Raw genomic sequence first — 24,852 nt, 5'->3', positions numbered from 1 at the left:
TGAACCGAAGATGCAGAGACATTTGTTACATCCACTTAATTCATTTTAGAGAAAGGTCTGCATCATTCTCAATGCAAATATATCTCCTTTGGCTTTAATGATGGATCAAACCCAATTGTTTTGGTTCTTATTAATATAAATAATTTCATATAATTTCTTGATTGTCCACTAGCATTTTAAAATCTTACCTAAATTCCACTAGTAGAACCCTCAACCGTATTGGTCCTACTTGCCTCAGAGAGTTAAACTGAAATAAAAAGGTCTATTTTGTCTTTCTTCTGACAACACCAGGATATGGAAAAAAAAAAAGGGCAAAAAGAAGCTATCCCTTCCCACTGCAGAATCAAGGTGACCATTCATGGTGGATGATGACAAAAACTAAGGTGCAAAGACAGAATCAGGAGGTGCTGGAATTGGCTGAAGGAAGACTATTGTTACAAATACAATGAGACCTTTTCAGGAGACCTCTCACCACTTAACAGAATATCACTAAGCCTTTTTTTTTTTTTTTTACAAGTGACCCTTCAGACCAGGTTCAGGAAGTGTCTTTCATTCAAGATTCACAAAAAGAAATGTCAACCTGTTAAAAAAGTGTTTTAGCTTATTGGTGGCCATCAATACAGGTTCCACTATTCACGAGAGCTGGCGAGGAACAGGAGAAGCTCGTGGAATTCAGGGCCACGGGGCTCTCTCCCTTGGCATCCATGATCACAGCAGGGGCAAGCTTCTACTGACAACAAATGTACAAAAAAAAAATTTTTTTTTTTGGCAGTATGTAAAATACCAGTGGAAGGTAGTTTAAACAAACAACAAAGTAAGAACTGGTCCGGCCATGTCGGTCAAATAAAAATTTTAAAAGAAAAGTAAAGAAAAACAACCTCTATCTTCTGGACTGCAATAGGGTACCACTTCATCTTTGGTATAAAATAGGCCATCCATAGGCTGAATTTGATCACAACTAGGAAAGACTACAGAAATTGTCAACAATTTCTCTATCTATTGCTTTTTTTGTTGTTTTTTTGTTTGTTTGTTTGTTTTGTTTTTGCACTTTTGACCATAAGCTCCTATCTACTTAAGTTTTTTGTGTTTTTTTTTTAATGCTCATAAGCTAGGTTTTGCAATGTGACAAGCAAAGCTGACTAAAAACTTTGTAAAGCTCATAAAAAAGACTGCAGATAAAAAGCACTAATGCTTTCGCTAGCAATCACGCTTTGTAAATTAAAAAAATCTGCATTCTGCCCCCCCAAACACGCATTATTTCTAATGCAGTTGTTTTTAAACCAATCTTAATAACTTTACCATAAAATGTTTTAGCCTTCTAGAATGGTTCAACACTTAAGACAAAGTTCATGAAAAGTCCCAGCATTTTTCCAATTCTTGCCGTTGCCATGGTTTCTTTTATCAACTAATTTTCTTCAAATGAAGAAAAACATTTTCTTTTAAACTGTACAGTTTTTTTTTCACCCTAAAAACTCAGAGTCTTAAGCTTCTCGTACCAGTGAAAACTGGCACAATATTTCAATTCTTTCTTGATTTTTTTAACAAGACGTTGACAGCTTGCCTCGAGAGCCTTTGACGTCCTTAAAATTAAGGCAATTAAGATTCAAGATAAACCTTACCTAAATATTTCTAAGAAAAAAAATTAAAAAAACAACCCACATTTAAACAAGAAGAAAAAAAAAAAAAGAAAGAATAGCTTAATTACTGAGGAAGACAATTTGTTTCCATTTCTGCTTGTCCACCTCTTGACATCAGATTTTCTGTTAAAAAAAAAAAATCTATCTACACCTTCAGGTAAATTCTGACTTCAAATGTTCTTCCAGATAAAATGTGAACCTTCCATGTTTTTGTTTTGCTGTTTTTCCTCTTCTGGGATTTTTTTTTTCTTTTACTTTAATTTAAAAAATGATGGCAAAAAATAAAGTCAGACCACGTGAAGGACCCATTTGCACAGCACACAAAATGCTTTGTTTTTCGTTGGGTAAAGTACAAAATTAAAAATTAAAAAAAAGAAAGAAAGAAAGAAAGCATTCCATTGACACCTGTGCAACCTGGGAGCCAACTTCTTGTTCAATGAAGTCTCTTCATTCAAGGCAAAGTTTCGAACAGACATTCTTCAGTCTTGCTTATGGTCTGTGGAAACAATGGAATGAGACTGGTTATTACATCAAAGCAACTTTGAAACCTTCTGTGCTCTTTCCCAGGGAGGCCTCTTAAAAGCTACCAAGCTCTTTAAAAAGAGCAGTCATCAAACGTTGTGAAAGCATATTGGGCCGATTAAACTCTGCCACTTTCACACAAACATATATGTGAGCCAGAAAGTATGTTCACATTAACGATCAAGGCTTATAGGTCAAGAATACCTTTCCATTCTGAAGGAATAAATAGTACAAATACACCCCGATAAAAAATACTCCCTTTGTGAATGGAACCTGCTTTTCTGTGGCCTTGCTGATGCTGTAACTTTCCTAGAAATTCTTTGAGTGATTCTATCCCTTCATAACTCCCCTGGGATCCACCGTTCGCTCAGTCAACAAATGTGTGAGTCCCTGGTACACACCAAGATGCAGCAATGGGCTGTATGTCACCTACAGTGTTCACCAAGTGTGTTCGCATTAGCTTTACTGTCCTAGGTAATTAAGTACGGCCATTACAGGGCAATGGGGTTGGGGCGCTCTTCCTCTTATTCTTCTCTTCTTCCTTGCTCATTCACCTCATCAAGACTGTATTTTATACCTTCCAGAAGTCTGGCAGAGTGGTAGGCACGCAATAGGTGTTTAACTAGACAAATGCCGCTCTTACTATATGCACTTCGCCTAGCCCAGCCCAAACAATGTCTTCTGCTGCCGTCCCATCTGTGTTGAAGGGTTGAGCTTCTAGTGGGTTGACTCGACGCTTAGCTTTTCCACCCACAGATTAGAATTTTGCTAAATCATATCAGGGGTGGTCTATAAAAAGAAGAATCTTTGAACATCTAGAGGTCCTATGTATGTAGGTGAAGGGCTCTTCCCTTAGTGCTTTGCAGATTCTTCTGATGCCTAGTTGCTTAATTTAGTAGAACCTCAGGGCTGCTGGGTATGGTCGTACAGGGGGTGCACTGTACAAGAGGCATGGCTGAGGGCTGCAGTAGGACTAAGTTCCAGCCTGTTCCTAGTCTGTTCCCCAAACTATGAACTCTGGTGCAGGGCTGCATTCAACCTGAGAAGCAGGCCTTTTTCAAACTGACAAAAAGCCCTCAGCGGCATTTTAAACTATATGCGAGTTAGCCTGGGGTGACCCAGAGGGGTTTCTTTTGCTACTTTGCAAAAAAAAAAACCTTCATATGAGACTGCTATGACTCTTAGAATCCAGATTCACTTGTACCTAGAATCATGTAAGAAAAATGACTAGTTGGTAAATTGAATGTATCTATTTTTAACCAATAGTGTAAGTCTCTAGAAATACATTTTTTTTCCTGGTTTACACAAGAAAGTGAGAACTGCGATTTAAATTTTCATAACAGCAGTAACAATAAAGGGCATTTTATTAGTAGTAGTCATGGGAATCAAGTATATGTTTACTCTCTCTCTCTGCACCTTTGCAAAGTGTAGACGTACTCCATTTAGCTCTAAAAATCTATCTTGTGTACTTTTGCATTTTTGTTTATTTCTTTGATTATTCTTTGCTCCTTCCCCCATGTTCGACTCTGGCATTATTGTACATTGAGCAGAAAATGCCTCAAGTACCACGAAGGTCAATAAGAGCTGCCCAATGAACAGTCTCAATGGACTACACAGACATAGAATGTCCACACTGCTCAGGTGTATGGTCTTGAAGCATCCATACTTATGAGCTAGGCTGGAGCTATTGTCAAATTTCATAACCTTACACAAATGCTTCTACTAGCCCTTTTCCACCACTTGTTTGATCCTTCAGGTAGTCCTACTGCCACATGAAAACAAATGAGGAGGAGTAACTGATTGTACTTTACACTGTCATGGTTGCTAGCTGAAGTTTGAAGGGAAGAAGCGTTGCTGTTTATTAGAACTGAATTCACTCCTGTCTACCTTCTCGGTGTGAAAGTGCACATTTAAATAATAATTATGGATTGCACTGATATCCATGAAACAGAAGCTTTCTAAAATGTCAAGCCTGCGATCTTTACAAACAAGTTAGACAGTGAAATTATTTTAGAAATAATTATGGTTGCAGCTTAAGAAGTATTCGTGGGAAGGAGATAATGAGTATGAAAATTATTGGCACACTGTAAAGTACTGTGCAAACCGAATGAATTATTACTCACAAGCTTAAAGGACATGCACACGTGGTAATCAAGGATATGATTTGCACATCATTAATATACTTACAATGTATAGGGAATTGGTGTTCATGACAGTTCAGTCAGCCAGAGCAGACTTGAGAATAAAAAGACCTTGCAGTGTGGGGTTGAGATAAGGGCCTTCTAAGGTCATTTAGATGTTGGAAGACCAAGAGTTAGAGTCTAAGATCAGAGTCATTTTGAGCCTTCTCATCCTCCAATATCCCCCCCCCCCCATACACACACACACACACACGCACACACACACACACACGTGTGCGCGCGCACAGAAAAGCAGATTCTGTGGTCCAGAGTTTAGGAAAAATTGCACACTAGTCTCTCACTCCTGGATTACGCATAGGCAAACCAAGCATGTGATTAGGGCACCAAGAAGGGTATCCAATCCCAAAAAAACAAAACACTGTTTTTGAAAGAATGTAATCTTTTAAATTAGTATCAAAGTCAACATCGTGTAAACAATGCCAAATTTTGTTTGACCTCTTTAATAATGTAATATGTTAAAACAAATAAAACTCTTAGAATTCCAAACAAGGAGGGCAGGACACACTAATCTTTCAGAAGTAAAACATCTGAAATTTTTGTCTGGCCCCTAGGAGGTCACTGCCGTTAGCGTGCTAATAGCTTTGACCGGAACGGCAATCAAAGAAGATTTCCACCTCCTTCAAGCAGTTTCCAGCACGGCTTCTGCAGCCTCCCCAGCCCAATCCGGGAGCCAGGGCGCCGCGGTTAACCCTCCTTGGTGCCAGAGGTCTACTGAATCTCTCCCTCTAAAGAAGAGGAAAAGGAGACTCCAGAGGGTTGGGTGACAACTAGTCAGTGGCAAGAATGGCATCTGAATCAAGGCTTTTACGTTTGCATAGTAGAATCTACGCCCCTTGAAGACTCCTGGGTTTCAACTCGTACATATTTTTAAGGTCTGCTACATAGCACAAGCAAAAACCGATAACTCAGGCAGGCCCCGGAATTCCCATGGAACTACTAAAATAAACCACAGGCTATCTTTTTTTTTTTGTCTTTCGGGGTAGGAGTCCAGAGTCCCTTTCTGCAGTAATAGTCTCTTAACAATGGAAGAAAAGAAAAAGCATGAACACAAAACGTTTTTTTTTGTTGTTGTTTTTTTCAGCTTGGAAAGTAGAATTTGGAACATTACAATATTTACTGACCTAGGTCCCCAAAACTTATCCTGCAATCTTCCCCTGTGATGTTTCTAATTTACTTTAAAAGAACGTTAGTATAGACATTATGATGTTAAATATATGTGTGATGGGTTAAACTCCTTTTCAGGGGCACGCGGCTAGCTACCCTAATCAGAATTTCACACCCCACAGGAGGTCAGCCATCATTTAATGAGGAAGGCCAGAGGTTTGTACAAGCACTTTAAACTGTCCATATCTCAATTAACATAATGATTGTTAGAAATGGGTTGCCTGATGAAAGAGAGGGCATGGCAATTAGCATAATGATGATGGAAATAAGCGGCCATTTGTGAAATCTGGAGTACTCAAGGTAATACGGGTTGTGGAAAATATTTTAGAAATACTCAGCACTCCGCATGAACAGGAAAGATAGTTTTGTAGAGAAATGTGTAGCCTGTAACTTCAGGGATTTTGCTTGTGACTTGGCCTCAAAACAAGACTGTCTGAGTCGATTTCTTGTGGCCTTTACAAGGACAATGTAGCTCTGCCTCTAAAAAATGATAGAACCTGACCTGAGTGAATTTTCCCATGGTGAGTGTTTTTTGATTATTTGAAAGAATAGAGCTGGGGCTGTATCAGGTGTGTACAGAGCAAGTGGTACAAACTGTTGTGTGCCTCCTTTTTGATGAATGCTTCTTTAATAAGTGCCTGCGTGGGTTCTCTTGCATCCCCGAGTGTTTCCTAGCGATGGTTATATAATAAAAAAGAACCCAGGTGTTGGTATGACCCAGATGCTTAGCTCAATTCCCAGTGTCTTCCTTGAATGGTTCTGAAGAATCTCATGTCTTAAGAACACACAGATCAGCTTCCCTTAGCTGAAACTGATTAAAAGCTTAAGACAGACTCACATTCATTTCTCCCTTTTATAAAATTTCAGAAGTGGCTGTCATCCACCTATTTATTTGACTTAGGATACTGTCTTTGTTTTATTCAATATTTTATTGTTTTGCTGTTTAAAGTCGAACGCTCCTAACACTTTGTAGCACTGTTGGAAAGAGGAAGTTGAAAAGGTAAACAGGACGTGCTAACATTTTTCTCCAGGTTTAAAGAAATGTCTGGCCCTGGTCAGTTTTGCTCAGTGGTTAGAGCATCGGCCTGCAGTCCAGAGAGACCCGGGTTCGGTTCCCGCTAGGGGCACGTACCTCGGTTGCAGTTTGTCCCCAGCCCTGGTTGGGTTGTGTGGGTGGCAGCCACTCGATGTGTCCCTTTCACATCGATGTTTCTCTCTCTCTCTCTCCAAAAAAAAAAAAAAAAAGTCTGCAAGGCAATTCGGTGCCTTTCACACGCCCCACATTTGAAATGTCCCATGTTTCAGGGCGCTTCTCTCGGTCACGTCGCAGCAGCGAGCCCATCCTGTGGAACGTCCTGTAACATATGGTCCTGCATGCAGCAAAAGCAGAGGTGACGTCGTTTTACCTCCAAAAAATGGTAGAAACTAACGTGAGTGACTGTTTCATTGGTGAGTGTTGTACTATGCTTTTACTCCGATGAGGACATGGGATGGGGGACTTCTAGCCTTGCTATTCATTTTCTGTGGAGAGCTCCGCATATTCAACCATGAGAATCCATGGCTCAAGGCACATAACCACAGTGCCTCCAGTGTTAAACGTGAACACAACGTTTTTATGAGGTCAGATTCAGACTTCCTCACGTATTTCAAGGAATAAAGCTTCTTTGAATGAACTCATTATAAGGATCATTCAATTCCAAGTCTTTCTCCACAAGTCACGCCTCCCTACGCCCCGATTGGATCTCATCTGCCTCTGTGGTTTAAAAAAGAGCCCTGTTCATTTTTCCCCCCTTGCAGTCTATTTATCTTGTCCATGTGTAGATCTAAATCCTGTACTAGACTGTAAATTCTTGAGGTCACGGATCCTCTCTTTGCGTAGTACCTCACTTGTATAAGGTGCTACAGGTGAACAGGGCCTAGATGCGGGGTGGATTGGAGGACTCCCCAGAACCCACGAGAGGCAGAGATGCCCTCTCTGGGTCAGGCAGAGTTCTCATCTCTCCATTGGATCATGCAATGACCATGGCAAGGGGGGAGGACGCGGGGAAAGAGCATCTCATCATCTCATCGTGGGCTGACAGTAGGGGAGCTGAAGCTGATTCAGTCAGGCAGGGAGAGGAGGAGGTTCTGGACAATTGCAAGAGAGGAAAATCTGCATCCTGAAAGCCTCCATCGAAATACATCCCTCTCAGCCAAATAGAGGATACACCTGGGAGTCTGTACCCACTTGGTAATTGAGTTGTTGAAACAGTTATAAAATCCTGTCATTTCTTCTCTTAAATCCCTGCAAAGGTTTTCTAGCTCAGTTAGCATTAAACTAAGAATAACTACTCAACACAAAGTCAAGTATCTAAGGACCAAAGGCTCTATCCAAGCTAACCTACTTGACTTCATCTCCTACAACTCTGCCCTCTGTGGCCCTGTCCACCACACTTCAACCTCAGGTCCCCGTTATGGATCTTTGAATTTCTGTTTGCTCTGTCAAGAAGGTTTTTTTCTCCAAAGCTCTCCAAGATTAGCCTCTAATTATCTTTCAGACCAGGCCTATATGACAGTCCTCCCCTGATACAAATCTTTGGTATCTACACAGTCACTTTCTATCACAAGCATCTTTTTAAGCAGTTTGCTTGGAAATTCGGTTTCTTTTTGTTTATCTACTGATTGATCCATTGATTGAGTCTACTCCTAGTAGAAAATAAACTCCAAGAGTGGAGGAGGATAAATGTGATGAAAGCTTATTTATCATTTACCCAGACATCATTAAACTATTAGCAAGAAGGATCTAGGATCACTGGTTTCCTCGTTACACTTTCCAACAGCCAAGCCAGTTTCACCTACTCACCAAGCCTTGAAAAATGATTTTGGCAGATATAGTCTCTCTCTTCTCCCACCAGCATCCCTCACTGTGCTTCCACATCACCAATCTCTTCTCCTTTCTCCATTCAATCTGCTGAGCAGACTACAAAAATGCCAATGCGTTTGGAACCTAGTGCCACAGTCTACCATATTGTTTGATGTGTGTCGAAGTGATTCACGCAGGCTACAGATGAATTCTTAAAAAGGCTTGATATACTCTGGATCTTCTCTGAAAGCTGTTATGTGATAGTAATAATCATGATGATGATGATAATAATAATACCTTATATTTGTAAGGTTAAGTCATGTTCTGAGTACATTTAATCCAAAGGACTGACTTTAGAAGCTAAACCACATATAGAAGACTCCATTACCATGATTAATCTTTCAACAACAAACCAGTCTCTAAATGTGAATTGAAGGTAATGAGAAATGATGATCAAGAAATGGCTCAACACTATGCAGACAGAGCAGATCACTTGGAACTCTCTATTAACTGGGGCTTTGATTGTTACCTATGAGGTAGAATAGTTTGCATGGCAAGACATCTGTATATGAACTAAACTTCTGTTCATTTCTTTGGTCTCACTCAATACTTCTCAAATTTAATCTACATAATTACTCAACACAACGCCAACTGCACTTTTCTTAAGTGATTTAAGGATTTTCAAGAGTAATTACGACTATGTGATTTTTGCTTTGCCATTTATTCCTGAATAACACTCTACTCTCTATTGTTCTGTATTTCATAGTACCATTTTTCATTAATGATTTCACTGGGTGTTCAAAGCAACTCTGCAAAAAGAGTGTTACTGTTTTCATTTAAGAATGAGAAATGGAGACCAAAATGCAGGCTGACTATTTAGTTTCATGTGGAAATATTAGAATATTAGAGTTTTTCCATGGGTTCATATGGTAGGTTTTTAAAAATTCTTTGTTTTGTTTGTTTGTTTGTGTTTTTTGTGGTAAAAATGGCCGCGATGCTCCTTTCTGCATCTAAGCCTTTTCGTAATGGACCCTGGGCGTGGCATTTGGCCAAAAGGGTAGCAGCAAATGAGTCATAAACAGAATTGAAAAATGTTGGTCACTTGGACTTCCTCTCTTGTTCTTCAAGTTCTGAGACTTCCATGTGAACAAGGCTGCTGAAGGATCAAAACATGTGTCTCAGTCACTTCCATCACTCAACCAACAGCCAACCAACAGCCAACCAACACCGAGAAGCACAGCTGCAAAAGGGACTGGCAGCTGTTCCAGATGTTTGAGCAAGTCCAGTCAACTATCCACCTGAGGCCAACCCGCGTCATCATGAACTAAATGAATGCTTTTCACTAAGCTTGAGATGGTCTGTATTGCAGCAAAAGCTAACAGGTGCAACATGAGAGACTGAAGTCAAGATGGCTGATCCTGAAGGAAAGAACTCGGTATAGCCCGGACTTACTTAGACTGTTGGTAAGAATATGCAGATGCATGTTCATTGGATGTGTCCACTGCTATCTGTTGCTGCTGACCACTGGTGTCCTGGGATGAAGGTGCCACTGTCTGGGGAGAGGTATCAGCAACAACACCCTAAGGAAGCAAATATGAACACAAAGCTTTATTGGCTTCAGCAAAGAGCCCTCTTCAGGTGGACTGTAGAGAACACCCCTCTTCTGTTGGGCTTGAGAAAAATTGCACTCAGCTACATGAAGCCACAATAAGCACTCAAAGGAAAACCACAGAGCATATTTGGATAAGGGCTGAGAAATTCTCCTCAATGTGCAACAAGAAGTCCCGCCATCAGAAGTCCTTGGAGCAGTCAACTCGTCAGAAATCATTTTGCCCATACTTAGAACTTTTAAATCATAGTTGCATACAACCACACTAAATGGTCATTTATTCATGAAAAATTCATGTGGGATTTCTACAAAAAGTGTATATTCCAGCATTTTCTTGGGCTACTGCACGGTACCATGTCTATATGATCTGGCAAAGCAATGAACTCTGACCTTAATAAAAATCTACACCAAAGTATGGAATTCTTTCTAAAGAATACTGTTAAGGAGGTTTCCCTTCAGCAATTTGATGTGTTTTATTTTGTTTTGTTTTCCACAATATGACCTGGAATTCATTTAGAGGTTTCAAGAAAAGAGTCAAACAAACATCCTTAATTTTGATTTGTTCTTTCTCTTCCTCTTTCATTCTCTTGATCCTCGCAGATGCTAACAAGAATGAATTTCTAAAGTTGGTCATCTTTAGGGATGCATATTGGTTCCCAGAGACTCACAGTTGGTTTTATTTGGTAATTACTAGGCCTAAAAAAGGCATCTGTCTGAATATACTCTCCTGGTTTTACTTACAGCCTTGGACACCTGCTGTGATACTGGGTTTCAAAAGTTCTTAGTCAGCGCTCTGTCACAAAAGATCCATGAGTCCCTTAGAATCTGAAAATTTTATATTAATTCAATCTTTTTCTCCCTAACACTGTTTGGTGTTGTGCATTTTTTTTCCTGAACCTTCCACCAGTATTTACTTGTATGGATATTGGTGAATTTTCAGTAAGCATTTTTACATAGAATATGAATCAGTGTTTTTCCTTATAAACATAAATTAAAGGCAATATTTCAGAGTGTATTTTTATTTATCTTAATGAAAGACTTCTTTTTAAATCCCACACTTAACTATAATCAGACTGGTTTCAATAAGCCATACTGTCAAATGTGTCTCATTATTTTATAGCCATTGAAATACTCCAATTCTGTAGATGAGTGTACACCTTTGGTGTCCAGATAGACTGATGCAAATATGTGGCAGAGATTTGTGTTTAAATGTCCAGGTTGATAAATTTCTAATGTCCTAGGTGCTTTTTGATAGCCAAATATACCAAAGAAAATATGTTTTAATCAAATAGTATTAAAACTCTGAAAATCCTATTAAAATCTGCTTAATACTCACTGACACATTCTTTGGTGCCTACAGGTGTGGAACACATACAAGATTTAAAAACTGGATGTCTGTGAGTTCCTAAATTACGTGATAGTGTCCTCTTAAACATCTGTGTTTCCCAAACCTGGGTAGCAGCAGACATCTGTCACACATCAAATGGGTGAATGGATTAAAGAAGACGTGGTGTACATATGTAAACAATGAAATATACTCAGCCATAAAAAACAAAATCTTGTCATTTGTGACGACATGGATAGATCAGGAGGGTGCTATACTAAGTGAAGTAAGTCAGACAAAAAGGGACAAAACTATATGATTTCACTTATATGTGGAATATAAAACAAAAGAGATAAACAAACAAAACAAAAACAAACTCGTAGATACAGACAAGAGATTGATGGTTACCTGAGGGAGGGGGAATGGGAGAAAGACAAATGGGTCAAATACATGGTGACAGATGGAAACGAGACTTTTGGTGGTGAGCACCATGTAGTATATACAGATGTTGAATTATAATGTTGCACACCTGAAACTTATATGTTATAAAACAATGTTACCCCAATTTAAAAAAACACAAATTCTGATTCAGTCGTCTGGGTGGTGTCTGAGAGTTTACAGTTTTAAACAAGCTCCCCATAATATAGCAAAGAAAATATGTTTTAATCATGTTGTCTTAAAACATATTTTCTTTATTTTATGCACAAAGGAAAATTTAGGCGTCGCCAAGTAAAGACACATATTTTCATACACTGAGCTTGGAATTTCACATTTCAGAGCAGCACAAACATCACACATAAAATTCCTTGGGTTATAGGGACCACAGTACATGTGGTTGAGATGAAGCTCAGACCCTCTTTCTTTAGGACAGAGACAAACTTACTTCGATAGAAACAGCTGTCGGAGGCACAGGCGTGTACTGGGGAATGTAGGTCCCTTGCATAGGAGCGGCAGCAGTCATATACTAGAGAGAATCAAAGAAAAATGAAGGTGAACTTGGGATTGCAACCAACAAGAAGAAGGTATCACAAGAGCTGTGTGGCCTGTGGCCGGTGCATGGTTAAAGTTAAACTGTATTCTGACCAAAATCAAGGCAGTTCCTATGAGCACAGAATGACCTCTTCTCCCTAAGGGCAGCCACCTCCTCAATATCAGTACGAGTTCATTCATCCCCATTCGCTCACTTTGTCTTTGTAAACAGCCTATGTCAGATCTCAAATATTTCCCTTTCTTAAATAAAACAGATTCCATGAGGGCAGGGATGATGTCCCTTTTTTTCCTTTCTTTCTCCATTTTACTACTAGCATCTATCATATAGTAGGCTCTCAACAAATTATTTGTTGAATGAATGAATCATATTGTTAGTAATAATTTGTTATTAAATAAAAACAGGAGGAATAAGGCAAGAAATACTTATGTAGCAACATTCAGAATTGGCAAATATCATCATTGTGTAATTTTCACATCACTATTTCAAACAAATAAAAAATAGTGTTGCAGATAATATTAAAGCCTCCTTTGCCCTCCTCCCCCCCCCCCCACTCCCCACCCTTTCTCATGTCAGGATTTCCTCTGCAACTTGAATTCTCCAAATTTTCTTCATCTGAATAAACAATGAAACATTCCAATCATTTTCTTTTTCGCTAAGTTGTAGCATTCAGTAACATACGTATTGGGGATAATATGTATTTTTGCAATGAAGATAAGGAGCCCCAGAAAAATTACATGGTCACCTAATGGAAAGTATAACCAATATTGCTATTTCTAATACATGTTTCCCTAGGAAATTTGAAGTTCTACTCTTTGAGAATGAAATTTTCTATCGAATCAACCATATTTCTGAGTTTCTAAACTTGATGAACATCCCAAGACTTTAGAACCAGAACCATCTAATGAAGACCAGGTTTCTCAATTCACAAAGGTGAGAGAAATTATGGTTATGGAAAATCACAAGCCTGTGAACATTTATTCTTCTAAATTTGCAGAGTTCAAAAATTAAGGCCATGCATAAATATGCAAAACCTAAATTACTATGTTCTATGTATCTTGGTACTTTCAGAATCCAAGAGGCATGATGATTCTGAATAAAGGGAATATCTGAATGGAGACTAGCTCATCAGCTGTTGCTTAATGGTTTAGAGAATTATAGCAGTAAAGCAATTCTGGAATAAATGCATCTTCACTGTAAACTATGCACTGTTCTACTGTATCTGTTTGCTAAAAATAGACACAGCCTTAATGAAACAACTCCAAACCAAACAAACTGAACTGCTCTCTGTATTCTAGTTGCTACTAATAACAACTGAGTGCAATTCATATCTGTATTAAACAGCCTTGTAACTTGGACCAAGAGTGATTGTTTGAAAGGCCTGGTGATATTAGTAATTCAGCTTTATAGTTAAAAACTATCAGAGTTTTTGTGCCCTGTCCTCTGTGATCTTGTAGCATTTATCCCCCTTCTATTAAAATTGTCCAGACTATTATCCCCTTGAAGGCATGGGCCAAGTTTTACTTGTCTCTGAATCTTTTAATACACCAAATGCCTGGTTCTCAATAATTTATTGGTCAATGGCTAAATAAAAGGATATGAGTAGAAATCCTTACTCTTCCAATGACAAATATCGCATGCCTCTTAGCCATGGATAATTCTGAGCTCATTATATATATATATATCAATTTCGCCAACCCTATAATATGTTTATATAATGTTTAAATGCATACTCTGTCCAATTCGTTGTCCTTGTGTCCTTAAGCAGATGATAAGTATTCAGGCACCTGATTGCTATCCATTTTCTAAAATAAGTATAGAATCTGGAGTCACATTTCAGCAAGTATTATTTCACATCTAGAACCCCATGGCAGGTGTTTGCATTACCAGCAAAACTGCTTTAGAGAGAACACCGGGGATAATTACAGTCCCCTGACTATTTCAGACAGGTGGTCTGACTGTGTTATAGAGGTTTTAAATAGCCTTTGATTTAGTTTTCTCTACAATGTATTTTTATAGAACGCTAGGCTCACATGAGACAAAGCTTTCTGTGTTCCAATGCATTTAAACAATGCTGCATGCTATATTCTTTTCTTTGATACTGACATGTTAAAACACTCTTGAGAAATCACTATTTTACAGAAACTGAGTTAAAGTTGATTAAACCAGCATACCTAAAACTTTTTTTGGTAGCACCTAATAATTTTGCTTAGAACTAGTGCTCTAAAAAAACATACTTTAGAAAATGTTTCTTTAATTGAATCTTAAAAGTTGTAGTAGATCTGTAGCAAGTGAGAGCATATTTTTTTTTACCAACTATGAATTTATCTAAGCAGAGTCGATACTGTTGTGGCTCATGTTCTACCCTTTGGTCATGATTTTCCAAGAGTTATAACATGCTAGTAAAAGGACAGTCCATCATGGATTTGGTTATTTTCTCTTCCAGAGATAGTAATCCCAGACTTTGGGACTGGGCCCGGTAAGTGAGTATGAGTGTCCTTTGGATAAGATGATGCCATCACTGGCATCCATCTGCAGGACAGGACTTTGATCCATCTCTGCTCCACTGTCTACATCTCTAAGGAGATGGTTCTGTGAACTAGATTTAGGAACATGGCCTGAAGCCCTGGAAAACAGTCTTCACTAGCTCACAGGAGGATCGACCCCCTTTTTTAGACCCCTTATGCCAAACAGAGTTCCTAGGCAGTAGAGTTAATGAAAAGCACATTCTGTAATTCTTAGCTAAGCTTCGTCAAATGACTCTGCATTATTCTAAACCTCATCTGTGTTTTGCCCAATAAAACGGAATCAGAACATCTTCAGGCCTCCCATGACATTCAGTGAAATGTGAATATGACCTACGCTGAAGTGCTTATGGCAGAGATTCATATTCATCTTCTGTTTAGAACATCGCTGTGTGCTAGGCAGGGTGGCTCACCCATTTCACACACTGAGAAACTGAGACCAACCTATAATGGGGATACACTCCAGTTCTTCTGACCTGTAACTCAGCACACTTTTCAGTCCACTTCATTAGCTTTGAAATTAAATAAATAAGGTTGAGAGCTTCCTTTTGATCATTCCCATGTAATATAGATAATGTTTTTTTTAATTAATGGACTTGAATAACTACAGTTCTGATTAAGAAATATAATATGCCTATGATTAGCATTTTTATTATCATTTAATTTCCATATGCTTTTTATGTTACTTTATACTAAGAATAGCTGATTTTCTTCTAGAAGGGATACCCTATATGCTTAACTTATTACTTAACTTGCTTTCATGCTGCTATTCTAAAGAGAACCAAGAGAGATTTTATAGTATAAATGAGGCCAACTCAGTTCATTGTGTCTGTTGTATGTGTGTATATTTTAATGAAAAAACAAAAACAAAAACTACTTTCGGATTGCTCTTTTTTTCTTTGTCATGGAAAAGCTAATAGGCAGTGCTTGAGAACGTCATTTGAAAATTAGAAACAGACACTTATTTCAAACAAGTCGATGCTACGGAGTTTTATGCCCTGTAAGACTATTATCTCTGGATAAACTTTTGCAATAAACCTCTTCTGTAGTAGACATATGTTTCCTAGGATAAGCCTCACGAAGTGGCAGCCTTGTAAAATTAGGAACAAGTGCTTACAGGAAATGGTTACGGCTACGTGTGAGACCACCTCTCGGCTTTATGTAATTGGTGACAAGTAACCCTGAAATTTCTTTACAAGTGCGCAGTTTGATTTCCTTAAGAGATAAACTACAGTCGGACTTAATAATCCAGGCTGCACAAAACACACTTAGATCTGGGTGCTTCAGAGGCTGATTTCATTTTTACCAGCTGGCCAATGACACAGGACCCAGGGAAGGACCTACGATATGAAAAAGTCTGCCTCTCTGACTTGATAAATTCCTTTGGATTACTTATTAGAACCATAACAAGAATGGATATGCACCCTGGAAGCTAATTTCTTTTATGGATATTTCTCACAAGCTAGAAAAAAAATCTGCCATAATTCTTTCATGAGCAGAAATTATTTTGCATTTTTTGATGTGATGATGGAAACATGACAATGACATGATATAGATAAAATGAACATGTCCATACAATGTTTCTCTGTAGTACACAGTATAAAGTCTGACATGGTTTGATACATTGTATTTTTTGGTAAACATTTTGATGATTTTTACATATTCTGAAAGTGTCAGATTTTCACGTGTACACAGGAGATCTGGATAGCCATTTTCAAAGCCACAGAATAAATTCCAGACTCCATCACTTGCTCCAAGAAGTCTAGACACTGCATCACCAAGATATTTACACAAAGCGAGGAAAGAGTGGTGAAACTGGAGAGGAATTGTGTTTTTGCCTGTTTAAGTTAGGACAAACTGTTTCTGTTACTGGGGAATCATTGATTATCTCCAAGGAAACAAAGAAAGACAACTTAAAATTTTAGTTTTGGACTTACTTTTTCTTCTCCCACAAAAACAAAACAATTAAAAATGTTTGATGGGTTTCTTATGAGGAAATGTAGTTTGATTACTTGTTGAGTGAAGGAATGGCAAGAAAGTCCACACATGTCAATTTTTGGAATTTCTGAAAGTTCCCACATTTCAATTTTTGGAATTTCCTGAAATATTTGATCAAACTTGCTCATTTGGAAGGATCATTATACTCTTTAGATAGTAAACTGGTGTTTCTAGTCCCTGCTGTAACATTAATAAATCTGCTTAACAATTTTCAGCAAGGAAAGTTGTCCAGGCTCGATCAGCCCACGGGAAGGGTATAGGAAAGTTATAAAATGAACCTCAGAAAGGAAACTGAGCAAAGAAAGCAGCAGTTGTGCTAGGTGATGCTAGCAACGCGCAGTGGAAATTATTTTTAAGATCATGGGGTACAAAGTTTCTTCTAATAAAGGAAGTTTGAGGATATAGGGGACAGCCTGAGTTATGAGTCATCAGCGTTGGGTGAAGGGCCGAGGGAGAGGTACGGTGTTTCCTCTGCTGCAGTTCTGAGGGTATATTTGAGGGTGCAGTTTTGAATTTGTATATAATCTCAGTTGGGAAGCAATACTTGAATTTGGAATGGCAAATTTGTATCATTTTGCAAGCCTGCTTTGACTAAGTAGTATGAGCTGGAAGGAGTGTAATTCTTAGATTGCTTTCTAAGTCTTTATGTCACTCGATGAATGAAAGATAAAAGACTATCCCTAGAGGAAGAGAGCCTGAGAGATTCCCCGTGAAAGGAAAGAATGCCCACTGCGGTATGTAAGGCTGGGCCCCACCTGCTCAGTTCCTCCCATATCCTTCCTGCTTCTGTCAATGACACAATGGAAAATGAAGCAAAATTTCCATCCAGAGTAGTCACAGTGTAGGTTTTTATAATGTTTTGTTAGTATTAATTTATAAAGTAGACTATTTATTCTTTAAGATGCTAATATAGAAGTAACAAAGTAGACAGGTGCTGGTAATGGAAATAACTATCCCTGAAGAGTAGGTGGTAGTGAATACAGAAAGCAGCATATACTTCACACACCAGGAGTAAAAACACTCAAAGAGAGAAGAAGGCTGGTACTGGGCTTCATTGAAATGGAGTCCAGAATTCTTAAAATTAGGCAGCCTGTTTTATCCCATTCAGTTCCCCAGAATAGCATTGAACATCACCCACAGAGGTGTGTGTTACATTATTAAACAAAAAACCACAGATTGTTGTTGTATTCCGGGGTGGGGGCATTTTTTGTCGGCATACAGCAAATAGAGTAACAAGGGTGACTCTTGGAGGTTGTTCTCAGCTTGGAAATTCACAAAATCCATCTGTGAGTAGTCGCCACCCCACGTGTTAGCAAGCTGTGGAGGCCTGCGACACTTCAGAGAAGGCAGCTTTCATGGATGTACTGGGGGAAACAGAGCCCGTTGGGTTTGAGCATGTTCACAGATCATTATGGTAGCTATGAAAATAAAAGATAATGCTATGGAAATAGAGCTGATTAAGAAATTATGTTTGCCCTGGCCGGTTTGGCTCAGCGGTTAGAGCGTCGACCTGCGGTCCGGAGAGACCCGGGTTCGGTTCCCGCTAAGGGCATGTACCTCGGTTGCAGTTTGTCCCCGGCCCTGGTCGGTCGTGCGGGTGGCAGCCACTCGATGTGTCCCTTTCACATCGATGTTTCTCTCTCTCTCTCTCCCTCCCACTCTACCTGAACAAAAAAATGGGAAAATGTCCTCGGGTGAGGATAAAAAAAAAAAAAGAAATTATGTTTTAAAATTTGAATTAGAGACACTCTACATACACACTATGAATTATCTCCTTCCCCTCCTCGCACCTTTCTGTGATAGGTAAGATAAAATCTAGAGAAAGGTGGGAAAGAAGAGAGATACAGTGATTCACAAGGACAACTCACAATTACAAATAAATCAAATAAAACTTAATTTTTCATCAGATGTCAGATTGGAGGCACTATGAGAGCATGCCTGCGATGGTGTGGGGGGGATGAAAGACTCACCGAGTTAAATGAAAAGGGAAGTGGGAAAGTAGAAGAGATGATAAGACATCATGAACAACTTTATGTCTACACATTTGACAACTTATATTAAATAGACAAATGTGTTCAATAGCACAATTTAGCAAAACAGACAAAAAATAGAAAAATTCAATAGCTCTTTGTACTAAAGAAATTGAATTCATGATCCAAAACCTCCCCACAATAAAAATTTTAGCTCCATTTGACTTTTCTGCTGATTTTCCCAAACATTTAAGAGATAAATAATACCAGTTTTACATTTTCTTCCAGAAAATAATACAAAAGGAACACTTCCCAACTCATTTTATGAAGCTAGCATACTCCTTACACCAAAAATCGACAGGGACGTTACAAGAAGGAAAATCTACAGCCTAGTGTCTCTCATAAACATTTATGGAAACTTCCTAAATTTATTTCAGGATTAAAAAGTAGGTTTAGCATTTGAAAATAAGTCACCGTAATTCACCACATTGACAGAATAAAGAAGAAAACTATACGATCATTTCAAAAGACTCAGAAATATCTTTGATAAAATCGAATACCTGGATATGAGACATGTCTTGATACACTAGTAATCGATGGAGACTAGGAAAAGAAGGATATATACCAAAAACAAACAACTAACATCACAGTTAATGGTGACATACTGAACACTTTCTATTTAAATTTTGGAATGAGAAAATGATGTCTAATATCATAGGTTCTAATTTTGTTTTGGAGGTTCTAGAAGTATAATAAGATGAGAAAAAAGAAAGAAAGAAAAAAAGAAAGACAGAAAGAAAGAGATAAAGATGAACAAACTGTCGTTATCCACAGATGACGTTATTAATATATAGACATTCCAATAACATATTTTAAAAAATTGTTAGAATTAATAAGGAAATTTAGTAAGGTTGCTAGGTACAAGTTAAAAAATTATATTTGTAGCTATCGTAGCTATCAGCAACAATTAAAAATGAAATTTAAAATACTGTATGGATAGCATCAAACATATCAAATACCTAGAAATGAGTCTGAGAAAAAGCAGAAAAACTTTCATACTAAAGATGAAGAGTTGTGCAAAGTATTGAAGGAAACTGAGGCAAGTGTACAAGGGATCTCTCTATATTATTTCTTACAACTACATGTGGCTATATAATTATGTCAATAAAAAGTTCAATAAAAAAACAAAACACCAATAAAAAAAAGATATATATCTATATATAGTCACTCAGACACTTTCCAAAAGAGTGTATTTAAAATTCAAAGTGCCAATAATCATATGAATACATACCCTCACTCACTGGTCATCAGGGTCATACAAATGATCAGTATGATGATGTAACACTGCATTCCTACCCGGCTGGCAGAAATGGAAGTCTGACAATACCAAGTGTCGACAAGAACGCAGACAGCTGGTACTCTCGTGTGCTGCTTGCAGGAGTACACATGTGTGCACCCACTCTGCAAAACTGGATGGCAGTGCCAAAGAGCTGAACCTACCACCAAGTAATCCCACTCCTAGACATGTGAACAACAAAAATTCTTTCAAATATGCAGCAAGAGATAGGTAAAAAAATATTCAGAGCAGTATTATAATTGTTCCAAGCTGAAAATAACCTAAATTCTACTGTCAACCAACAGTCGAATTAATAAATTCTGATATATTTATACTGTACAATAATATATTTTTTTTTAAAATCTTGTTCTGCAAATATGGATGAATCTTATGGCTATAATGTTGGATTTTTTGAAAAGCTGACATAAAAGTCTTCATACTGTATGATTTCATTTATTTAAAGTTTAGAAACAATCAAAACAAATCTAGGAGTCAGGGTTGTGGGTACTTTTGTGTGAATAACAAACAGGAGGGAGGTCTCTGTGAGAACAGGACCTATCACATCTTGATCTAGGTGGTGGGTACATGAGTGTTTACACTTTGTCAAATTTACTGAGCTGTAAACTTAGAAATTGTACACTCTTCTGTTCATATGTTGTACTTCTATAAAAGTTTACAAAACAGAGAAAAAGATCAACAGAGAAAGGAAAATGTTGACCTTAGATCAGAACAAGGACAATGAATCTATTTAAACAAGATGGATTGAATGGATTCAAATGCGCGAAGGTTGGGACCTTTGTAAGGTACCTAGGTTGTCTCCTCATTGTTTCTATTGCTGAGCCAATAGAGGTGACAGTGGGACGTGGTGGACTGGGAGGAGGTGTGACTTGGTTGTCTCGGTGACTGGAGAACAGATGGACCGGCACGATTTCTAGGCTGTGCTGAGGCCCACTTCAGTTGTGTAGTCTCCGAGGGAGTGTGACACTCACCGGCACTGAGGGGATGTTTTACACTAGCCACACCCAGCCGCTCAAAGGAATGGAGCAGACTGAGAACTGGAGGCAAGAAGACAAAAGTTGTACCATCAGAGAATGACAGAGGGAGAGTGAGCCAAGGGAGGTTAGGGCCCATGATAAAAAAGTGGTTACAAGGCTCTACTCTGAGATCTAAGACAGGCAAGGCAGTGAGCAAATAAAGGAGAAGCTGATACTAACAAGTAGGTAATAAACAGATAGGCAGGCTTCATGGTGTCAAAGAATGATGGCCATACGGGTCATTACAGAAGTGTGCAGAAGGAAGGCGGTGGTAGGCAGGCTGGCATGTCTAGAATTGAACTAGTGTTCGAAATTCAGATCTAGAGATGGTACAGTGGTTGCTAATGACAAACTCTAGGATACAGTAAAGATCACCAGAAGTGAGGATCTCAGAGACTAAGAGGCCAAGGTACTCTATTGTAAAATTCCAGTAATAAATATATATTCTTAATTCACTTATTAAGAACATTACTCACATTTTATTGAGCTCTTATTATGAACCAGATATTAAGTAAGCATATACTATGGTATTAAAGCATGGATTGGAGGTTCCTACAGCCCAGGAGGAACACATTTTGTTGCTGACCCATGGGATGTCCTGGAGGGTTCATTTCTCCTTTCTGATTTACATATGTAAAATATTATTGCCACTTTTACATTCACCACAGTACCCAGAGCCAGAGTAGATAATTAAATCCAATTTAATCTTTTTGTATTATTACTACTTTCTTCTGGTAGTCTTCCCATTTTGTGCTTAAATTTCTTGCCTATTTATACCTTCCTTGTGGCTTCTTAACATTTTCTAGTAGTTTTGCATATTAGTATGATTATTACTGGTGAAGAGTGAAAAGTCGCTGTAAAGTAGTGATCTCTTCAAATGAGAGAGGCTGTTGGGGTCAAATAAACATTTATTTAAATCAGTCTCTGAATTTGAAAGTATCAAGAAGAAATAACTTTAACAAATGACTCACTGAATTATTATCTGGATAGTTCTTTCACAAATTTATATGAACACACAGTCCAACAACAAATGTCCTCAACCTCTTTGGGCTCATTTAGCTTTTTCTCTTGGAGACCAGGTTTGCTCCTTGATTTTTGAAAGGAAAAGGGGTTTTGTCACGAAGATAGACAAGTTAACTAAGAAATCCCCAGTATGCCTGGAAGCTTTGCTGTTTTCGATTTAAGTCTGTGACTAAAGCATTACATTGGGCTAGGTAAAGATGCTTCAGCCAAAGTGAAAGGGAACTCATCCAGGCTGCTGCCCACAGTAAATTCCATCTTCATACAAAACATTTCCTCTCCACCATCTCAGGCCCACGCACCATGAACGCCAATCTTCCTAGTGGACTAGGGTAGACAATAAAGGAAAGTGCTCAGGGTGCCCTTAACATGTAGTTTGAAAGAATTCAGCCTCTATAAGAATCATCAAACATATTCTTACTTAATCTGATTGTTTTTTAGTCAAGAGACTTTGACAGATAAAACTTGACGTACTCAACAAGTTAGACTATTCATGTTAGAGATTGAGCCAAGATGTGTAGGGAGTACATGAAGTTGAGTAGGGAGGAAGAAGGGAGAAGAAAGAAAGATGAAGTTATGTTCTAAATAAGGAGGAAAGAATAGAAAGCAATAACAAATGGAAAACTACAAAAATAGGATATAAAGCTATTTGAGAAAAATACTTCTAAGAACTGTATATATTTAGGAGGAAGAGATTTAAATGGTACTATTCTATGTGATCACATACAACTCTGGCAAGATAAGGGCATAATGAAGCAGTTTCTGCCAGGAGGCATGAAAGACATGTATGAAGAGTTCAAATTAAAAAACCAAAAAGGGCAAAAAGATAGAAAAAAACGACTGGAAGGAAACAGACTTTCTGGTGCCAGAGATCAGATTCCACTCCTTACCACAAAAATTGTAGAATAGTTTGTGGGATGACACCTGTCAAACAATGAAGAGACAAAGGATGTTATTTTGGGGTAAATATCAACCCACTGCCACTGAGTTCTTAGACTCCTTGTAACCTACAGCTGCCCGCACACAGCCAAGAGCATGCCCTTCGTCTTTGTCGAAAGAATGAATGAATGATTAAGCATTCTGGATGAAAAACTCAAGTTGTATAATTCATAGAAACTATACAGTTTTTCAGGGAAGAGCACAGAACTCCCAGTTCTTTGTTTTTTGTATTTTTGCCTGTGAAGGTTAATTTCATGTGCCAATTTGACTGGGCTAAGGATGCTCAGACAGCTGGTAAAACATTATTTCTGAGTGTGGGTTTTTTTTCCTGAAGAAATTGGCATTTGAATTGGGAGACTGAGCCCAGAAGGTCCCCTTCAGCAATGTGAGTGGGCAGCATCTAGTCCACAGAGGGCTTGAACTGAACAAGACGTGGAGGAAGAGTGAATTCTCTCTTTTCTTGAGCTGGGGATATCGATTTTCTCCTGCCCCCAGACATCACAGCTCCTAGTTCTTGGGCGTTCAGACCCAAGAACTTACATCAGTTGCCCCCAGATTCTCAGGCCTTGTACTGGCTGCTACACCATTGGCTTCACTGGTCGTCAGACCTCAGACGTGAACGGAATTATATCACCAGGCGCTCCTGGTTCTTCAGCTTGCAGATGGTGGATTATGGGACTTCTCAGCCTCTGTAATTGCAGGAGCTAATTCCTACAGTAAATCTCCTCTTCTATCTATCTATCTATCTATCTATCTATCTATCTATCTATCTATCTATCTATCTATCTCTATCTACATACCCTATTGGTTCTGTTTTTCTGGGGAACCCTGACCAATACAGTATCTATGCCATAAATAAAATAGTGAACAAAATATGATTATAGCATGTCTTCAGTGGTTTGGTGTTTATTTGGAAGCACATTATAACATAAAATAAAGCTAATAATTATTATTGAGAGAAGAGATGAGATTTTCCTAGACTCACCAAAATTCTTTGATAGAAAATACCTGACATTTGTGAAGACTCCTGAGTAGTGCCTTCAAATATCAGGAACCTTAAGTTAATTAGAAAGGTTATAGGTTTACTGAGGAATTCAAATGGCAAGAACTACCTCAGGCCTGGGTGACAGCATCTTACTTGTATTAAGCAAGAATTTGGTAAATGAATGAAAAATCACTTTTTTGCAAGGAAAACAGCAGAAACTCAGGAAGAATAGGTTAGCTAAGAAATCAAGTTTCTTTCTTCAAAAATTGCATAATTAGGTCTGGGGTAAAGGAAATACACTTAAAATTAAGACAAAAGGAACTCTGAACCAGAAAATATATCTGACATCCTACATGTATCTGAGAATAAATTGGATCCAATTGCAAACAATTTACAATTTAAAAGAAATCTAACTATATCAGGAATAAAAGGAGACAGGACAGCAAATGTAGGGAAAGAATATTGTCCTTGTTAGAGGCTGTGGAATGCTTGTTGAGAAGTATCTCAAGGTGAGGCTGAATACCAAAATCACTTAATTTGCAAATTGGGGATCAGGTAACAGAAGGAATTCACACCTGATATTCTTCATGAGAAAATGGTAGCAAGTGCACTGCCCAAGAGTATTGCTGCAGTACTGTGACTATGGCAGTAATGAAGCAGGAGTTAGAATTAATGACAAAATGCCATATTGAATGTTCAGGTTGTCAAGGAGATCCACAGACAATGGCAGAAAGAAGGGGAGAAGACAGCATCCGTGA

At 38.3% G+C, this 24,852-nt stretch overlaps 1 protein-coding gene across 5 annotated transcripts in view; it reads right to left on the bottom strand.

Annotated features, from left to right (window-relative positions):
• Window positions 1–512: 512 nt before the first annotated feature.
• RBMS3 (RNA binding motif single stranded interacting protein 3) overlaps window positions 513–24,852 on the bottom strand; it is a 658,929-nt gene continuing 634,589 nt past the window's right edge. For 2 of the 5 annotated variants that reach the window (XM_036266544.1, XM_036266545.1), the window contains 2 exons: window positions 12,183–12,263; window positions 9,710–9,946 (listed from right to left, as the gene is read on the bottom strand). In XM_036266544.1, coding sequence (XP_036122437.1) covers window positions 9,815–9,946; window positions 12,183–12,263 — 213 coding nt within the window. In that variant the 3' untranslated portion in view covers window positions 9,710–9,814. Of the gene's footprint in view, window positions 2,134–9,709; window positions 9,947–12,182; window positions 12,264–24,852 lie in introns of those variants that run through there. The other 3 variants (XM_036266543.1, XM_036266540.1, XM_036266541.1) reach the window with 3 other exon arrangements.

The sequence above is a fragment of the Molossus molossus genome, unplaced genomic scaffold, assembly GCF_014108415.1.
Source record: "Molossus molossus isolate mMolMol1 unplaced genomic scaffold, mMolMol1.p scaffold_m16_p_18, whole genome shotgun sequence".
Classification (NCBI taxonomy): Eukaryota; Metazoa; Chordata; class Mammalia; order Chiroptera; family Molossidae; genus Molossus; species Molossus molossus.
The sequence above is the reverse complement of the archived record's forward strand: the minus strand, read 5'-3'. Positions and strand labels throughout refer to the sequence as shown.